The sequence below is a fragment of the Momordica charantia genome (genome assembly GCF_013281855.1).
Source record: "Momordica charantia cultivar OHB3-1 chromosome 1 unlocalized genomic scaffold, Mcharantia_2.0 BLBB01000001.1, whole genome shotgun sequence".
NCBI lineage: Eukaryota > Viridiplantae > Streptophyta > Magnoliopsida > Cucurbitales > Cucurbitaceae > Momordica > Momordica charantia.
Genome location: NW_028275157.1, coordinates 18,190,575 through 18,210,320, shown reverse-complemented (window position 1 = coordinate 18,210,320; position 19,746 = coordinate 18,190,575). Strand labels below are relative to the sequence as shown.

At 32.9% G+C, this 19,746-nt stretch overlaps 2 protein-coding genes across 4 annotated transcripts; both read left to right on the top strand.

Moving 5' to 3' along the window:
- The first annotated feature begins 393 nt into the window (after positions 1-393).
- LOC111005791 (RNA-binding (RRM/RBD/RNP motifs) family protein) lies at positions 394-7,789 on the top strand. Of its 2 annotated transcripts, none has more exons than XM_022277424.2 (10): positions 394-781; positions 2,913-2,975; positions 3,619-3,703; positions 3,809-3,877; positions 4,141-4,213; positions 4,443-4,494; positions 6,313-6,401; positions 6,489-6,558; positions 7,227-7,312; positions 7,394-7,789. In XM_022277424.2, the coding sequence occupies exons 1-10, from the start codon at positions 452-454 to the stop codon at positions 7,434-7,436; spliced, it is 960 nt and encodes a 319-aa protein (XP_022133116.1). In that variant the 5' UTR covers positions 394-451; the 3' UTR covers positions 7,437-7,789. The 2 variants fall into 2 exon arrangements, with proteins under 2 accessions (XP_022133116.1, XP_087982159.1); XM_088126033.1 differs by having other exon boundaries at positions 4,138-4,213.
- Positions 7,790-16,550: 8,761 nt separating this feature from the next.
- LOC111005314 (ethylene-responsive transcription factor ERF011) lies at positions 16,551-18,891 on the top strand. 2 transcript variants are annotated; one of them, XM_088127146.1, is made up of 2 exons: positions 16,551-17,425; positions 18,710-18,891. In XM_088127146.1, the coding sequence occupies exon 1, from the start codon at positions 16,855-16,857 to the stop codon at positions 17,383-17,385; it is 531 nt and encodes a 176-aa protein (XP_087983272.1). In that variant the 5' UTR covers positions 16,551-16,854; the 3' UTR covers positions 17,386-17,425; positions 18,710-18,891. The 2 variants fall into 2 exon arrangements, with proteins under 2 accessions (XP_087983272.1, XP_022132462.1); XM_022276770.2 differs by having other exon boundaries at positions 18,686-18,891.
- The last annotated feature ends 855 nt before the right edge of the window (positions 18,892-19,746 follow it).

Here is a 19,746-nt window from a genome sequence, read left to right as displayed (position 1 = left end):
GACTCTCACTTTCCAATACGCTCGACGTTGGTCTAGTTCACTCTCTTTACAAATTAGTGGATTCCTACCAGTTGACACTAGAGATTCCATGTGGCTCCCTAAACTTATCTTGAATGCATATTTTTGTCATAAATACATGGCAAGAAAACATGGAAAAATAAAAATAAAAATTCATAATTGAGTTTAATATTTAAAGAAGAATTCAAAATTCCAGTATTAAATTAAAATAAAACAAGACACAATTTGCGACTTTATTAAAATTACAAACAAATCTGCAAATATTTAGAGAGCATAATGGGCCATCTCGTCTCGTAAACAGCGAAATTGGGCCGGATTGGACTTTAGGGTCCAACTCAGCCCATTTGAGCTCAATGATTTATCACCATTGAAGCAATCCGACCCAAAAAGCTGGGCTCAAGCTCTCTCTCTCCTTTGTCGGGATCGCACTCCGATGGACGACATGGCGAGTTTCTATCCGCCACCACCGCAAGCACCACCGCCGCAGCCTTCTGGTCTTGAAGCTCCTCACTATCCCTATTACCAGGTGCCTCCTCCTCCTTCTTCAGCACCGCCGTCTCAGCATTACCTCGCTCAACACCCGCCCACCTTCGCTACGTATGGCTTACCGTTTTTACCTCACGCAGCGTCCCCTAATGAGGTCCGAACCCTATTCATAGCCGGCCTTCCTGAAGATGTCAAGCCCCGAGAAATCTACAATCTCTTCCGGGAGTTTCCGGGATACGAGTCCTCTCATCTTCGGAGCCCCACGCAGACGACGCAGGTGTCGTATTTACTCTGAAAATTGCAAAATTGTTGATTCTTGCGGCATTTGTGTAACCTTGATTTTATTTTTCTTCTGAGTATTACAATTGTCCCTAATTAGGGTGCCTGGATGCTTACACATGAAAAATGCTCTTAGCTTTTAGAGTCATGAGTAAACTCGTGGGCATTGAGTTGCTTTAGTTCCAAAGGAGGAGATTAAGGACCGCCTTGTAAAGGATTCTGGTTAGGCTACTGTAAATAGTTGGCTTTTGAAGAAGTTCTTAGATCATGGTTAAACAAAATTAACTTGGACCTGGTTTGTTGAGGTTCATTTGAAGTTTCATCTCGATCAAATACGTAAATGTTAATTTATGAGAAAATAAAATAGATAGATAAAATAATAACACAGCTAAGTTTCTATTCTAATACCTTAATCAAAGAATACATTTAGTAATCTATTTATATAATAAACTTAAATAAAAATCCAGTTTTCCTTCGAGAGATATAAACGTCAAATCACAATTTAAATGAAAAAAAAGCCACATTAAGAAAACATAATCTAACGTCCCCTCAAACTCATGGTATCTATTGTGAGTTTTCTAACTAAATGATGAGTGCGATGTGTTTAATTCTAACTGAAGCATGATGTTTCTGTACCAATGTCAATGTTGATGCCAAAATGCTAATGCTAATACCAATGCGAATGTGGAAAATCATATCAGTGACTCTATTGCCGTGCTGGGTTTTGGTGGAATGCAAATGACATCAACAAAAATTTCTTCAACAACTCCTTTCACTCGTAATTTCTCATGAATAATATGGAAGACCTCTATAGTAGAATTTCCCAATACTCCCAACCATTAAATGCAAGTTAGCATTAAAGAAGGCACTGATCCGGTTTTCACCAACTTGTAACCCCCATTACTCGCTACTGCTAAATGCAAGTCGGTATCCAACTTGTAATCCCTTTCTTCAGTTTCAAGGCCGTCCACTAACTTTTCACCCTTGCTCCTGATCACAACTGTATTCTACTTCCCACGACCACGAAAATGGTGGTGGAAGCGTAGGTCACCCCATCCTTGAGAGTCATGCTACCATATAAGTATACAACCCAAATAATGAAAATACGTTGCTACCTAGCAAGTTCAGAGACCTTTGTCATGTTTGGAGCTATAGCTTTTGCTTCATTCACATCATAGACCCTTCCTCAATAAAATCTCTTTTCCCGTCAAGGGCAAGGAGAGCAGAGTTCTTCCACTTATCTGCCTTAGCTAAGAAGCACCAGAAAGATTTCCATATTGTGTGGACAATAATTATGGCTTGGTCGGTGTCATTTTGATGGATGCAAAAGCTCATTTCCTTCGTAATTTAAATGCAACTATGGACCAATCCCAATCTTTTTGCTCAAATTTCTCAGTAAAAAGTCGTGTTCCCTAACTTCTATTGAACATTTTGGCCTCATAAAAAAATTGCTATTTTGTTGCTAATGCATTGACACAGGTAATAATATTCTACATTGCTTTCTCTTGTACCATTTACTTGGTTGATAGTGACTTGTGCCTTACGAATTATGCATACATATCTTGTTGTCAGGATAGCAATCTGAAACTTTTGTTGGCAATGCCAAAACAGGCTTGTATTATGTTATTGGTGTCCTTGTTTAAGGGTTCTTAAGTTAGCCAACATAATCTCAGGTCCAGGGATTGTCATTGTGGTAATAGTCTCTGTATTCTGGCCAAGTTCAGAGCTGTTGAGACTATAAACTGGGATATTAATATCCCATGTTTTTCTACTGAAAAATTGCTGCAATCTCCTGTTTCTCAAGTCCAATGCACATAGAAAGGTTGGGACCTTTGTTTGTATAGGAAATTTACAATTTTTCCATATTCTCTGACCAACAATCTGCCGTTGCTGCAATAAATTGTAACAATTTTATGCAAGTACTCTTCAAAGACGTGTATTCAGTGCTTATGGCTGTCACTGTAACTTCTAAAAGCTTGATTTTTTCTTTTCCCACTGTCTCATGGAATATCTTATGCATACAGTTGACAGTATACCATATCATCATTTGTGTTGATTTGTAGACCTTATATTTTATTGATTAGCATAATGCATGGATTTTATTACAATTTTGTTTGTTGTGGTTACAGCCATTTGCATTTGCTGTATTCTCGGACCAGCAGTCTGCCATTGGTGCAATGCATGCAGTAAACGTAAGTATTTCTGCTCCACTTCTGTATGGACAAGAAAGTTATATCAATGATAAAAAAGGTACACATCAGGAACGTGGAAAAGGAAGAATGTAGCCCTGCCTTTTGCTAGAAGGATACACAAATATTTCCATCGGTTTAATTGTAGGAGTACAGTCACTACCTTTTTAAAATAAAGAGCACCATCTAGATACTAGTAAGAGAATGACGTCTTCCACCTAGTGAAGTGATCATATATTTTTCCCCCTTTGATTATGTATCGTATGTACTACACACACATATGGGTACAAATAAAGCTTGGAGAATGATGTTATTCAAACTTTTGTTGCTCTCTGAACAAAGCTGCCAAAACAAAGCTCAGCATGTATCAAAACATTCTCCTCTTGGAATCTAATCTTCCAAACAAATTCATTGAAGTAATGAAGTGACAAGGCCAAGATTAGGAATATTAGTAGGGAAATTTAGGGTTAATATTAGAATATTTGAGGGGCGGATTTGTCATTTATAGGAGTTGGGTAGTAAGAATTTTAGGAGAGTCCAAGCCTCTCAAGATACTTAGGTGGAAAGTCTAGGCCTCTTGAAATGCTAGGGAATTGTAAATTTCTTTTCTACATTGCAATACAATTTAATATCACATTTGTTGCAGGGCATGGTATTTGATCTTGAGAAGCAGTCAGTACTATACGTTGATTTAGCTAAATCCAATTCAAGATCAAAGCGGACAAGGACAGGTCCATAACTTGTTGGCTGTCCACTCATGATTTTACTTATTTATTGTATGTAGTGGTATAACTAATCTGAAATTGGTCTTGTTGATGTGTTCATCACACGATTAGAGGATGAAAGATATGGATCTGATAAGAAAGCTAAAGTATCTATGTTTTCAAGGAGTACACCTGATTCTGGTAAGACGATTTCTTGGCATAATTTAGGGCTGTGAACTATTTCTTACACAAGCTTTTCTTATTTTCTGTCCTCTTGATGGTCCTATGGTAACTATTATAATGATTTTTTTAATATATAAATCTTGCCCCTCTGATTTATTTGAGGATAATTACGTGGTGCTTGTATAACCTCTTGGAGTAAGTAGTAATTAATTAGTCACGCAGAGGACACATTATTCTAAAAGCTCACTTTGCACATGTTTTGCACGCTTGGGCACTAGCAGGTCTTGGCAGCACTCACATGTCTGGAATGGGTAATTCTGCTTACAACACGATTGGTTATCCATCTGCACAAAGGTCATCTGCACTACTTAGCACATTTTTATTATTGAAATGGTTAATTACAAGCTTACGTGAAGCTTATACATTATTGTATAAGAGTAATCACAAGCAGAAAGTTCAAGGGTTTGAGTAAAAAGCTCTTACTACACGCCCTGACTCCTGTGTTGGGTTTTTAAGTTTTGTTCACTTGCTTCATTATCTTTCTTCTTATATGTTCTAATTAATGTGTAATTTCTACCATCAGCCATGGAAGCTTTGATAACAAAAGTGTAAATGATACAGTGGCTGCAAATGTGGTAAGGTTACCTTTTGTTGCTATCCGTGGTTCTTCAGTCCCTATAAGCTACTTGCATACTCTATTCCTGTTCCATAAGCACTATATGATTAATAACTGAATTACTTATCCTAATAGAAGTAGCAATCAAGTTGTGCGCATAATTATATCCCAAATTGGGATAACGTTTCACTACATTAGCTAAAATACTGTTTCAATGTTCATTTGTTAATTTAAATTGGATTTGCATTTTCCTATCAAAGAAAAAAGAAATAAAGAAAGAAAGAAAAGAAATGGAAAAGGTGAAATTTACTCAACTTGCTGTAAATTCTTCATTCTTAGTGAGGATTTGATGCCTGAGGCTCTATTTTGGTTCATCCATATGAATGTTTTAGACGAGTATGTGTACTGAAATTATTTTTATATCCACTTGACCTGAAATTTGGATATGCATTTTCCTATTAGAATTTTTTATTCCCAACAAGATGCAATTTACTCAACTTGCTGTAAATTCTTTACTCTTGTTGAGGAGTTGATATGTCTGAGGCTCTATCTTGGTGCATATGAATGTTTTAGACGAGTATTTGTATTGAAATTGCAGTTGTATGGTTATTGTCGAGGTGATAACAAGTTATCACTGGGATAATCCTATAGTTCAATGCCTATTTATGGGCTTCATGTTGTTCTGTGGTTTATTTTGTTAAAAAGAAATAGAAGATGTTTTTTAGGGCACGGTCTTACTTGGACACAATATGTTCTATAACTTGTACCTTTGTGTCTTAGAGTTGAAGAATGTTTTTTCGGATAGATAGGTTGTGGGAAGGTGTGTGGGATCGACACATTTCCTTCCTGTGGGTTCGTTATTCAAAAATTTTCTGCAATTTTTATATTACCAAAAGTTGGTCTTTCTTGTAAGTTGCTTTGTATTGCCCACTTTTGTTTTGGCCTTTCTATGAGTTTCTTTTTGTAAGCATTAGTTTTCCCATTAAGAAAATCTAGGTTAAAATATTTTGGTCTTGTAATTTTAGCTTTGGTTCAATTTAGTTCTTTACTTTTAAAATGTTCATTGTGGTCCCAGTAGTTTCAACTTTTGTTTCTTTTAGTTCCTATACTATTAAAATGTTCGTTTCGGTTCATGTAATTTTAAAAGTGATCATTTGCAAAAGTTTAACACAAAATCTATACATAATGTGAACCATTTAATATAAAGTCATGATTACATTTCAAAAAATATATTAAGTATAGTATCATGCTGGAATTATGAGACCAAAGTGGTCACTTTTTAAAAGCACAGAGATCAAAACTAACATTTTGAAAGTACAAGAACGAAAATGAACTAAAGTTGAAAGTACAGAAACTAAACTGAACATTTTGAAAATACAGGAGCAGAATGAACCAAAGCCGAAAGGAAATGGGACCAAAATAGTATTTTACCCAAAAAAAAAAAAAAAACTCTCACTTGAAAATCAGGATAAACATATTGTGAACAAACACAGAGCAAAATTTATCTACCTTGAAGTTCTAAAGTAATATTTGCATGTATTCCTTCGGTTTTTGTTGCCTCGTTTGGAGGCAAGAGGGCAATTCAGGGCATAGGGCTGCTTTTGATGCGTATTAGGACTGGTTAATTTAAAGCTTTTTCCATGAACAAGTTTTATTGGATCGTTAAATATATGTAATTGCATTCAAATTCTTCCACTCATTTTATATTCAGCCATTAATTCATGCTGTGTTTAGGTGAACTCATCTGAGTTATGCTTGACTGACCTTTCTTAGCGCTATTTATTTGGTAAATCCTGTTAACTTTGGCAGAATAATTCTTCATAACTTCATTCCACAGACTCCTCAAAATCCCCCATGTCCAACACTTTTTGTGGCAAATCTTGGGCCAAGTTGCACAGAGCAAGAGCTAATTCAAACTTTTTCGAGGTTGGTAATCTTGCTGCACAGTATTTTGGGTCATGTTCTGAACATCGAAGAACTTGCATGATCTGTTTATTTGATGATTCCTTCCAGATGCCCGGGTTTTTTGAAACTGAAGATGCAGAGCACATATGGGGCCCCAGTTGCTTTTGTTGATTTCCAGGTTAGCAGAGTCCTTCTCTTCTCAATGGTATTCTTCTGTAGTTCATAAACTTTATCCTACTTAGCATCGAAGCTCAGGAATTAGACACTCCACGTTCTGTGTTTACTTGCGTTAGTTAGAATCTTAGATGGAGACTTTCTGCACTGCCGACAATAGTTATCACCACCCTAAGGCTTTGAATCTTTCTGGACTTTATATCCCTGGCCATTCACAAGACGTGTGCTTTTAGATATTCCATTCCAGGGAACTATTTTACTAGTATAATGGTCTATTGCTTAAATTATTACATGTTCCACAGCAAATTAGACAGAATTGCTTTTCGATCCTTAAGATTCCAACTTAAAGACTTAATAAACAAGGCTAAAAAGACCTGAAGTGTAATATAAAATAAGCAAGATTAGCAAGAAAAAGACAAGAAGACCAAAACTTGACTCCTACACTAACAATGCCAAGAAAAGAAGCAAAAAAAGCAGAACCTGACATTTTACTCAATTCTTTATCCAGTTAAAAGTAAGGAAATATACTCAAATAATCCCATATCATGGGATTATCATTAATCTTTCACATAGGATAAGAATTTTTAATGGGCATAATAAATATTTTAGATGTGAGTTGTTTACGTATTCTATTGTTATCTTGTGTGAAATGTGCGCTCGCAATATATACAGGATACTGCCTGTTCAACTGGAGCACTGAACCATCTGCAAGGTTCAATTCTGTACTCATCACCTCCTGGGGAGGGCATGCGATTGGAGTATCCTTCTACAATATTTTTATTCTTTACATTGTATTGCTAAATCTTGCCTTCAGATGTTTTGCTTAATCCAAACTTTAGGTACGCAAAATCGCGAATGGGTATGCGAAAGAAATTGAAATGAATCGTACTTGCAGACACGATTGAGCAGAGGCCATGAGACCATATATTCCCACATGAATTTATAGCCAGAGGAAGTGCATCAGTTGTACTCTATGTAGATGAGTAAATTAGCAACATATGGCATAACCCATTTTTTTCATTGTATCAAATGCTGCTGCCCTCTTAGTCATCAACTCTTGAAAGGAGAGAAGTCATGTCCTGCTGGAGAAAAAGCTGTTAGAATAGGAATTGTGGTATTACGTTCAGTCCAGCACGTAAAATTTTTCTCCTGGAGTCGAATGAATCAAATTTAATTCTCTTAATTGGAACAGGTATTTAAAATAAAGCTGACTAAATTTTATGATTGAACAGAAATTGAGCCAATCGATAATTCCAAGATTAGGGGTTAATTAGGTCCTTTGAGTGGTGAAACCAATCGGGATTTTTCGATGGTGTTAGGTGTTTGTCCTGGTGTCGACTTGATTCCTTTTTTGTTGCTTAATTCTGTTGTTGTTGAACTTTGAATAATTTATCAGTTCTTATCCAAATTTGGATCCTGATATGTAATAGAATATTAATTTCACCCTAAATTGACCAACTCAAGCAGGACGATGAATTTTTCTCAAGAAATGTAAGTGTAATTCAGATCAGCTTTAGCTAGCTTTGACATTTCGCAACCATCGTCTCAACTTTTCAAAACTTGTGCACTTTATTTTTCACATCTGTTTTATGCAAAAATCATGGAACCCAGCGATTTGTCTACAAGATTTTCGTTAAACAGTTATTATTTTTACTTTTTTTTTCCAATTGTTTGTGATCAATTAGCTTTTAAAAATTAAAGTTATTATCATTTTCAAATTACTTTTAAAGCATACATGATTTTTATAGAAGTAATAATCCCAAGTATCATAATAAAAGAGATATCTAAAAATATTTTAAGCCAAAATGCTGGAAAAAAATAAAAATCTTAAATTTGTTTTTCCAAAAAAAAAAAAAACAAGAAAATTGGAATTGAGAGCAACGTCTGATGTTTTTATGGGAAGGGATGAGGTTACTTCTGTGGAAGAGATGACTAGAAAAGTCAATAGGTGCGACTTTTGAGTGGCAAAGTCCAGAGTGAGACAAGATTTTTAATGAATACTGGTATGAGTCAAAAGCATTGAATTCAGCCCTATGATATATTGTCTACCAAATATTTGACCTTTTTCACTGCAATTATGACTTCCCCATTTCTTTTTTTCTATCTACTTCTTACGTAATTCATATTTCATGCCTGATTGGTCCTTAGGAATTAAAAATTTAGAGCTCGTCTAATTTTTGTTTCCTCCTTTCCAATAAAAAGCACAATTTAAGTAATATATTTTGTTTGTGCAACAAAAGTCGGTCAAGTTCAATCGGGTCAAAATATGTTGACTGTGGGAGATTGCAAGTGCAGAAGAATTGGAGAGTCGCTTGACAAGGAATGACCTATATAAGAGAACAAATACTCCCGATGCTGGAGTCAGTTTAATTCGACTTTAATATAGAGATTGAACTAAAATATGATACTTGAGGCAGGAATGAAGTGCTTAATATGGATATCGACTGACGATTGGGCATGTCATGCTGAAGGTTGGCCTGTTGGGTGAGCACTTTCTGGGTAGGGAAACCTTCGTCCTACTTAGAATTTGGAAGTATGGAAAGTCTTTCTTCCCTTAATGATATTCTATGAAATTGGGTCTTTTAGACCTTCACATGACAAGCTATTTTTATCTCTTAATATATCTAATAACCATTTTTTTTCTCTAAAATTTTAAATTTATTTTACGAAATTTATTTATTTTCAAATTAAATCTTCAATATTTTTATGTTATATATATATTTTAATATTTATTATGCATTTTATAAGTCAAAATGATAAAACAATGTCTTTTGTCTATGTTTTGGGGGAAAAAAAAATTTAGAAACAAGAAACTTATGACCCATTTGGTAACTTTTGAGTTTCTTGTTTCTAGTTGTATTGAGAAACCTAAGCATTTTGACAACTATTTATGTTCCTTATTTCTCATTTTTTAGAAAGGGTCCCAGAATCGTATAGAAACTTTACAAATAACAAAATTTGGTTTCTTCCAAAACTTAAATAAAAACACTATTTTATCATTTTCTGACTTGTACATAATAAGAAATAGAGTTACTAAATGCAATTATATTTTTATTTATTAAAAAAATGAAACAAGAAATAAGAAATAAAAACGTTATCAAACGAACCTTTAATTTTGTTCTTTCTAAAATTTTTAACAATTTTTTGATACGTTTCTTAAAAATGAGAAATTAGAAATAGGAACACTTATCAAACGTTTATATTTCAAAAAAACTAGAAATGATAAATGAGAAACAAGAAATAAAAACAATTTTAATTTTTCTTTTCATATTCTAATTTAGTTTTGTTGTAAATTTATTGCAATGGAGAGATCTACCCACCTTAACCATAACTATTATAATATCTAGAGTTAATAGATTATATTTGAAATGAATTTTTGGTGTTGTGTTTTTAATCTATTGGGTTTTGCTCGATTTGAATATCCGTGGCTATCCCACCTAATTGAGCCAAAACCCAAAAAACGATGGTATAGAAATGAGTTGAAAAGAAAGGAAACAACACACTTTCTACAAATATGTATTCAAATGAGTACTTAAATTCAATTATTATTATTATTATTATTACTCCTAAGATTTTCAAAATGGTTAAACCAATGTTAGCACTTTTTAGAAATCAAGGTTAAGGCAGGATTCCTTGCAGGTAGAAAAAGATCAATAATTTCTTTCCCCCTTCTCCATGACTTGAAACCGTTTTGAATGGGAACTCTCGCTCGAAATACAACTTAAAAGTTATATTTAATCTTTTTGTATTATAAAAAAAATAATTTCCAGCAAAACTTTTTTTCCCTAATTTGAAAGTTCAAAGTCAAATACATTGAAGCACTCATAACTGAGGGCCCTTTTAAAAGCCATTTCTTTAAAATCCATCTCCTAACCACTTTATTTATTGCTTTCTATTTTAATGCTTTTCTCCTTCAAATAACCAATTTCGAAAAAAAAAAAAATAAAGCTTTATTGTCACACCTTGTTCCATTTTTTCACTTTTAAAGGAATCACATGATAAATATGTGTGTATTTTTCTTACCTTATCAAGGTTACCTTTATTTATTTATGTATTTCTTTATTTACTGCTAGAAAACTAGTTTTACTGCCAATGCCTACTGGTCCATCTCTCTTTGATAGTTTTAACTTATATTTTGTAAGGCAGTTGGACATTGCTAAAATTGAACTCCCTCTGCTAGTGAGAAAGAAAAAGAGGATCATAAATATCAACATTTACATCATTGCAATGTCTCGTTGAAGTACACCCTGCAAAGGCTTGAATTTTAAGAAGAGTAATTAGGGGAAAAAAAGAGCTTTTATTATTATTGTCGTTTTTGAGAAAACGTAACTATTTATATATTTTAAACGATATAATGTTGTTCATTTTTAATTTTTAGTTTAAGTTGCATAATTTTATTTTGGAGTCTCTGATGATTCATATACGAGTAGGGACGCACTTATTTATGTATCTAAGATTTCCGTTTCTAATTGGTTTAGGAGTATGTTCTCATTTCTAACATATTTTAGTTTACTATAGTGAGTTATTGAAAAGATAATTGAAGATGCTATGTATAAGCACGTGTTTAGTATTATGTAATTTTGACCTTTATTATATTTGCACTACCATGTTATATGTCTTATCTCGTCATGTAATGAAATTGTCTATTAATTGGCAGGTAATTAATGAAATTGTCCATTATATATATTTGACATTAAGACTCTCTAATCATACCAATTTTCTTAGTTTAGTTCATTTCATTTGATGTTTTAAGTGAATTAAATTTATAGACAAAGATTGCGTTGTATAAATATTATAATAAATAATAGTATTTAGAACTATTAAAGATTGGCTGTAAGTTTTCAATTTAACGTTTGATTTCACAATATTTATTTGTACCATTTCTAAATGGGTAAAAAAAATCCACGGCCCCATGTGCTTGGATTACATGTCCCAAACTTTTACTTAATTTTGTATGGAACCCAGGATTTCCAACCATATTTGCAAATCAAAATGATTTGAAATTTATTTTCAGTGTTTTCCTTAAATAAAAAGGATAGAATTTGAAATCAAATATGATTTGAAATCTCGTTTTGTCCCAAAAAAAAATTTCATCCAAAATAAATGTTGGATTTGGTAGGATTTTAAATTAAAGTTGACCACATTCCAATGATGTAGAATTAATCCACCAAAAAAAAAAAAAAAAAACTTCTGATGTGTGTACTAACAACTGAGAGATGGAAGGGTGCTATGTGTCGATATTTTAATATTCATAGGTTCCATCTCGGAGAGAACTAACCCATGTATTTATAAATCTTATTCAATCCCTTAACATGCCATTCGAAATGGTGGCTCTTTTAGGCTCATCAATCTTGGCTAGATTTTTTTTAGACTAAATGAATTTATTGAACTTTGATACCATCTTAATATTCATAAAGTTTTATTTCAAGACTAATTGACAATGAAAGGAGTAGTTCATGTATTTATGAGTGAATTCTTTAACTTAAGTAGCGAAAAAGACAAAAATAGAAGGAAAAATGAGATAAAAAAGAGGGGAATGGGATGTCATGCCGACGAAAGATTATCCCAGAAGAATTTTAATTCATCTATCTTCTTTAAAATTTTGAAATTTGAAATCATTTTTCTTCTCATTATTGATGTTAACGAAACATTAATTAAAATTAAAAGTATGTTTCAAATTTTTAAAATTAATTGTTATTGAGTAACACACATTTTATTTAATTAGATTAGATTATAAATGGAAGAGATCAATGTTTACACTACCTCTACTATGAAATTGAATATAGCTTTTTTTAATTAGAAAAAAAATAATGGAAAATTCATTTGTTACCACGTGAGGTTTCATCAGCTTAATTTTATTGAATTAAATCCTACATTTGAATATTGGACAAAATTAATAATTTTCCAAAACTTAATTAAAAAAATTACGTCACATAATATCCAACTAATAAAACGCTTAAAATCAAATTGCTTAATTACATTTTTTTTTTTTTGACAAAATTAAGTAGGTAAAAGAATACCCAAATTCAGCTAACACAATGTCTAAACTTAGTTAAAAAGCATCGAATGCGTCATTGAGCCAAGTGCCATGGATAAAAATAATTAATTTTATCTGAAATAATTATTGACGCTAATCCACCAATTGTTTATGAGACATGTAGAAAAGTATTCCACGCCTTGCTTTGCTGCACATTACATTATTAATAAATATCTTTGCGATTTTTCTTGGAATTTTCGTCTCCGAAAATCTCAGTTAAACGACAGGGTTTGTGAACAGAATACCCATATTACCCCTCAATCATGCCAACAGAAGCAGGAATTGGGAAGAACAAAAATGTCCTTCCACAGATATCGTTATCGTGTGGACGAAAAGTCAATCCGCCCAACGGTATCCGCCCACCGACCACCGACCACCGACCGACCTTCCCTCTTAATTCAATTATTTATATTTTTTACAACATCAATTTTTAATGGAGCTTAATTATTCTAAATTCTGTTTGAATATGTTTTGGGTTCTCATCCTTAAACCTATTTTCTATGTTCGATCTTTTTTAATTATGAGAATATGAACTTCAAATCTTACTAGAAGAAGTGAAGAAGTAGATGTTAGCTATACTCATTTAAAGCTTCGAATTTTATCTTCCGCTTTTTATTAAATTAATTATAATTAAGTACTTAAATAAATGTAATTAATACATTTAAATAATACTTAGCCAAGTTTATAAAGTAATTATAAAAAATCAAAGAAAACTTTTCAAAAATTTTTAGGCTTTCAAAATTTGCATAGATTTTAAGTATATGTTTGACAGTAAATTATGAAAATAAATAATTTTATCTAGACATAATTTACTAAAATTGAAATAAAAAGTAAAAAATATTTTTAATCCTTAAATTCGAATTTGGTATCTATTTGATTGAAACATTTTAGTCTATGTGGTTTTAAATAATGGTTTTTGTTGGTTGATGATAATAACACATGAAAATTATTTTCTAATTGGGTTGCTGGTTGGGTAAAATAACTTATATTTATATATATATATATATATATATATATATATATACTGCGTGATTATATCATGAGGTGGATCTCCTCCCTCTCTCTAACACCTCTCATTAGCTGAAGTTAATTTATTTTCCAAACAATAGTCATTTTATCATCCTTTTAAGTCATTTAATAGTCCATTAAAGATTAAAGTGTTCTTTTTAAGTAGACTAAAGTGTTCTTTTTGAGATATAGGACCGATACCAAACTCAAATTTTAGATATTAAAAGTATATTTTAATATAAAAATAATAAATAAAAATTTATGAAGAAGATCTAAAATTAAAAACAGATTAAAAAGAAATCCATATTTAACCCTTTTAAGTAATTCCTAAAGTAATAATAACTTGCGTGTACCATCAACTTTGACATTATTATTTATTATTATTATTATTGTTATCTTAGTTCACCATAAACTTTAACAATTAAAGTATAAAGTAATAAATATTTTCTGAAGTCCACTTCACCTTCCATACAAAATGACGACAGTCCCACCACCCATCCACCACCGCCACCACCACCAATTAAATTAAATAATTAAATATAACAAAAGTTAATACTAAATACATACAATTTTAGAATCTGAGCATGGCTTCTTCTTCTTGTTTTTTTCTTTTTTTCTTTTTTCGTTTTTGTTTTTAGTAATGCCCATCATATATTAAATAACAAAATCCACAGAAACTAGTTCAAATCAGGTTTGACTCTCTCTCTTCTTTTTCAAAAAAGTCATCGAAATGTTACGGAAACAATAAAAGTACAGATTTTTTAACAGTAAAAACCTTTCGAAAAGATAACCAAATCAACCTATCCCTCGGTTCAAATTTTTAATATTTATTTAGAAAATCTCAAAGTATACACTATACTCCTTTTCTTTTTTATATAGATAAAAAGATCCCGAATATCGCCTTATTACATAGTGTAGAAATGAATATTTATGTTCACAAGGTCAATATTAATTTGATTTTAAATTAACTTTTTAATCATAATTTCTTTTCATATTTAAAAAAATTAATATAATTTTGACCTCTAAAATTTTATATTCAATTTTTTTCTTTAAATTTTAAATGTCTATTGGAGATATTTTTTATATAAATTACATTTTCCCAACTCATAAATTTAAGCTTGAACAGTGATTTATTCATCTTATCAAAACGAGGTCTTGTGTTCCAACTCATAAATTGTTATTTGGGGTGAGGGGGAGTGTTGAGATATCTCATATGTGAATTAAATTTAATCCATAGGTTAAATTTTTGGGTTGAGTGATGATTTATTCACTTTAATACCTACTTTAGTCCCTACACTTTACAAAGTAACTATTTTAGTTATTTTCATATTTTGCCCTAAGTTGTTTAATAGAGGTGTGGTTTTGAATGTGTATTTGCATGTTTTCAACAACAATTATGTCATTTTAATATATGTTCACGTCAATACATTATAAATATATTTAAAATCACGTAATTCATACATTAAACAACTTACGGTAGAAAAATGCAATAAGCAAAATTGTTATTTCTTTTAAGTTTAAGAATTGAAACACATATTTTAATAGTCTAAAAATTAAAATAAAACAAACTTAAAGTTTTAACGTTAAAAATAATATTTAAATTTAAAAGTATCTTTAAAATCTAAGTCAAATTTTACAAACTAAAGACAAAAGGTAACTTTCAAACTCTCTGATTTCAACCTCACATTTAGTCATAATCATAATAATTATAATCAAATATGACGTAAATAACGAATGGTCTTACATTATGTTAGCAAATCAGGATAAGATCTTTATGACAGTCAGAAACTACCCATGAAATTTAATGAAAACTAAAAAGTAAAAAAAAAAAAAAGAAGAAAAAGAAAAAAAGATAGTGAATACAGCTTTGGAAATAAGAAAATAATATTCTAAAATTTTAAAGATGAAAATTAAACCTAAATTAAAAATTTAAGGAAAAAACCTAAACATTAGAGTATAAAAATGAAAAAAGAATATTAAATTACAGGTTTGATCCATCAATTTTGAGGATTTCGTTTAATAAGTATTTTGAATTTTTAATTGTGTCCAAATGATTTTTAAAGAATTTATTTTAAAAAAAGTCAGTGTCTCAAGGTTCGGAGATATAAAAGATTTTCTTTTATTATTAAGTTCATACGAAGATTTGAATACGACATTTAGGTAGATATTACTTAGGGTGAAGAATTTTGACAATTTTAAAAGTTGAAGGATCTATTAAATACAATTAAAATTTAAATGACCAAAACATAACTATTATGAAATGGTCCTCAATAATTAACCCACTGCATTACTTTTCATTATTATTATTTCTTTCATAAACTTAGCATTCCATTGTGAGAGATGTATTTGGAAAAAAAAAATAAAAGAAAGTACTTATGGCTTGCCTATTTCCTTCATTAATACTTTGATATAAATCAATCACAATTTTGTTTGATTTAATAGACCCCACATTGTTTTTCAGTACCCCTAACATGGCTAAGCCATGAAAATGAGTTTCTACATTAACTGAGTATTAAAATTTTGTATGCCTGTAAAATTTACAATAATGTCAAACCAAATATATATATTATATATATATATATAATGAAAAAAAAAAAAAGAAAACTCGCAAGGTAAGAGGAGTCACTTAAATGTCACGTTGTGACAAAATTATTTTAAAATGAATGTTTTATGGAACCGTCCAAATACATATATTATAGTTTTATAAAATAAAACTGTGCATTCATTTGAAGTTGCATATTTGCATCCATTTTATACATGATATCATGTTGTTTTGTACGCATAATTATACAAATAATAAGAAAAAGTAGGTAATAAACTTATAATTAAATATTTAGAATAATAATGTTAAAAAAAAATTAAGGGATAAGGAGGTGAGATTTTGTCGGTGAATTTCACATTGGCTCACATAAATATAAACCCCTTTTATTTATTATTTATTATTTATTTTTTGAGATACGGAAAAGAAAAAGAAAAATAAACGTGGAGGCTAATTGAGATGACAAACTTGGTGGCAAAGTAGCAGCGAGGGAAGGGAAGGGAATGGACGCACCAAAACCGAAACCAAAACCAAAACCCAAACCCAAACCCCTTTCTCTTCTTCCGCCAATTTCACGCACATCCACCTCAATCTGACCCTCCTTCGATTTCTCCTCTTTTTTGATTTCATGAAGATTTTGATTTGCGGGTAGTTTTCTGAGAGCGAGCTAGAGCGAGAGCGAGAGTGGAGATTTAGGTTTGGTTTGGGTGGCGACCATGGAGGGCGGAGGAGGAGAGGGAGGGCGGGAGGGTACGAGGAAAAGAGGGGTGGATAATCAGAGGCCGTACAAAGGGATAAGGATGAGGAAGTGGGGAAAGTGGGTGGCTGAGATTCGAGAACCCAATAAACGTTCCAGGATTTGGCTCGGCTCTTACTCCTCTCCCGTCGCCGCGGCCAGGGCTTACGACACCGCCGTCTTCTACCTCAGAGGTCCCTCCGCCAGGCTTAATTTCCCTGAGCTATTAGCCGGGGAAGCCTGCGGAATTAGCGCCGGCGGCGGCGACATGTCGGCCGCTTCGATACGGAAGAAAGCCACCGAGGTGGGGGCTCGAGTGGATGCTCTCGAGAGTTCCTTAGGGCATCACCATCACCACCACCACAGTCTCAATCGGAGCCATGATCCACACGAATCGGCGTCTCCGCCAGAGCTCAAGAGTTGCAGCGGGTTTCTGGATCGGGTCGACTTGAACAAATTACCCGACCCGGAAGAGGAGGCGGATGGGGAGTTCGATTGGGAGAGACAGTGAAGTGGAAGTGGAAGTGGAGGCGCCAACACGCGCCGCCAAGGTATGTGACGGGCGATGATCATGCCCTTGTGTCTGATTTGGCTCTGTTTAATTAGCCTCCATTCCATCTAGGGTTTACTTTTTTTTTTTTTTTTTTCAATTTTTCTTTTCCTTTTCCTATGAGTTTTTTCTTTTACCAAAAAAGAAATTTTGGCCCGTGTAGAAATTATGAATGAATGTACATTAACTTAGGAACCCAGTTATTAATGATGATGATATTCAATTTCTTCCTTTGTTTAATTGGAAAAAAGAAGCACTTTGTTGGGAAATTATGAGGGGGAAGGGAAGGAAGGATGGGCGTGAGAAATCAATGAAGAATTTATAGTGGAAGGGGAGAAGAATGAAAATTGAATTTCTCGAGAAAGGGATGGAAAAGGAAAAGTGGGGGAAAAAGTAATGGAAAATTTTGACAAGGGAAGGAGGGAGCAGCAGGGGGCCTACAAAAAGCAAGCAGTTGGGGCTCCAAGACCCTGCCCTGCCCTGCCCTCACTAACAACTAAAGCTATAACTACTAAAGTGATAAGATTTTTGAGAAGTTAGGTATTTTTGTGGTTGGCTACTGTTTCTTGATCATGATTTTTGGGATTTCATTTGAATCTCTTGCTGTTTGGTGGGGGGTTTTTACCAAGATCAACCGACATCTCAATTCATCAAGGAGCGCTCAAACTGAAGTTGATTTAGGACCTGCAAATTTTGAGATGCTGTGGGGTTGTGGAGTGGATGCAAAATGGGATTCAGGTGCTTCCAAAATTATGATGCTTATGATTTCATAATATGAGAAGTCAAATATCATAGAAGGAGTAGGGGCATTGTGGGATAAAAATAGTAGAGGATAGGTAAAGACATAATAGCGTGGGGTTAGAGGGTTGGTGGGTTATTGTACCGTACTGTATTGTTTTTGTTTGGTTCCCGATCGAGGGTGGGAATTCGATGAATTAGTATTGTAATTAGCGAAGAAGGTGGTAAAAAAAATAAAAATTGCTTGGAACAATCAACCAGCCAATAAGATTGGAGCTGTGCGCTGTTTTTGGTTTCCATCTTAGCTGTTGTCCATCATCCATCCTCCATCTGGTGTTTACAAAATTAAGGGGAAAAAGAAAAGAAATTGAATGTTTTGTTTAGAGGACAATGTTTGGTCCAGAAATGGCGGAGAGGTAACTTTAAGGTGTAATATTAGTTTTATGTAAATATTTTAAAATTGGTCCGTGTTGTGGGAGGGGATGTTGTTTGGCTGAATTATTGAATTTTTTTTTTTTTATAGATTGTTTATTTGGGAATATGATAGTTTGATTGAATGAAGTGGAGACAAGGGTCCAGCTCCAGCCGGACGCTAAAAAGGAGCGCCAGTACAGTCCGGTAGGTGGGTTGTGCGCCAGGTCCCAGCCTTTGTAGTTTTCATACATTTACAAGGATCTGGATTTCTACGCCTCTACTTTCATTTTATCAAATTCCAACTCTATACTTTCACGTCTCTGTTAATTCAATTGGGTCACGGTTTAATCCAACTAAATTGAAACTTTTAAAACGAGGGGACCCAGTTCCATTTTGCTAGTTTGCTCTTAAAGCAAAAGTGTATCTTAATGGAGATAAGGATGAGGTAAAAACACTGAGAAAATATGAAAAAAAAAAATAATAATAAAAAAGGGGCAAATCCCAAAAGGGAAAAAAAAGAAAATTAAAGAATAGGATGGTTTTGATGGGTTGTAATGCGACTTGTCTTGCGTTGTCCCCCGCTTCAAGATCGTCGTTCAAAATTTTGGGCAGATCCAAAAATTGCAAAAATGGCCAAATGTGGGAATTTTGCAACTGGCGTATCAAATTTCGGTTTAGAAAAAGGTAACGGCTCGCCCTTCAACTTTTCAATCAACTTGGTGAATTGCATTTAAGCTGTCAAATTGTACGTCCAACATCAACCAATCTCTTAATTAATTTCTATTCGTTGGAGGGCATTTCTGTCCGAAGCTATTATATTAGACTACAAGGGTAGTTTTGGTATTCACCACAAGTTGAATTATAGCATATGAGCTCTATTAACTCATAATCAAACATTTCTTATTGCAAACCAATGTAAATACTAGTTGTTTAAGAATTAGAGGTTGTTCTTTTTAGTACAAAAGAAGGAAGTAAAAACATAGTTGAAGAGTTAGCCCATTGATATGTAAGTGCACACTGAGGGAGGGAATTTGCCGGTGAGTAAGAGTTAGTCCCTCAAACTCATCTTTTCTCGTTGATTTATGATTTCATCATTGATAAGTTGGATTTCTTCTCGCAATAGTCTTTCCTGCAGAATGCCTAACTCCCTTGCCAAGTCTATACCTTCCT

Coding starts and splice junctions, on each gene's coding strand:
- LOC111005791 (XM_088126033.1), top strand. CDS start 452: ATGGACGACATGGCGAGTTTCTATCCGCCACCACCGCAAGCACCACCG. Junction 3,704..3,808: donor ATCAAAGCGGACAAGGACAG/GTCCATAACTTG, acceptor TCACACGATTAG/AGGATGAAAGATATGGATCT. Junction 4,495..6,312: donor ATACAGTGGCTGCAAATGTG/GTAAGGTTACCT, acceptor TTCATTCCACAG/ACTCCTCAAAATCCCCCATG.
- LOC111005314 (XM_088127146.1), top strand. CDS start 16,855: ATGGAGGGCGGAGGAGGAGAGGGAGGGCGGGAGGGTACGAGGAAAAGA.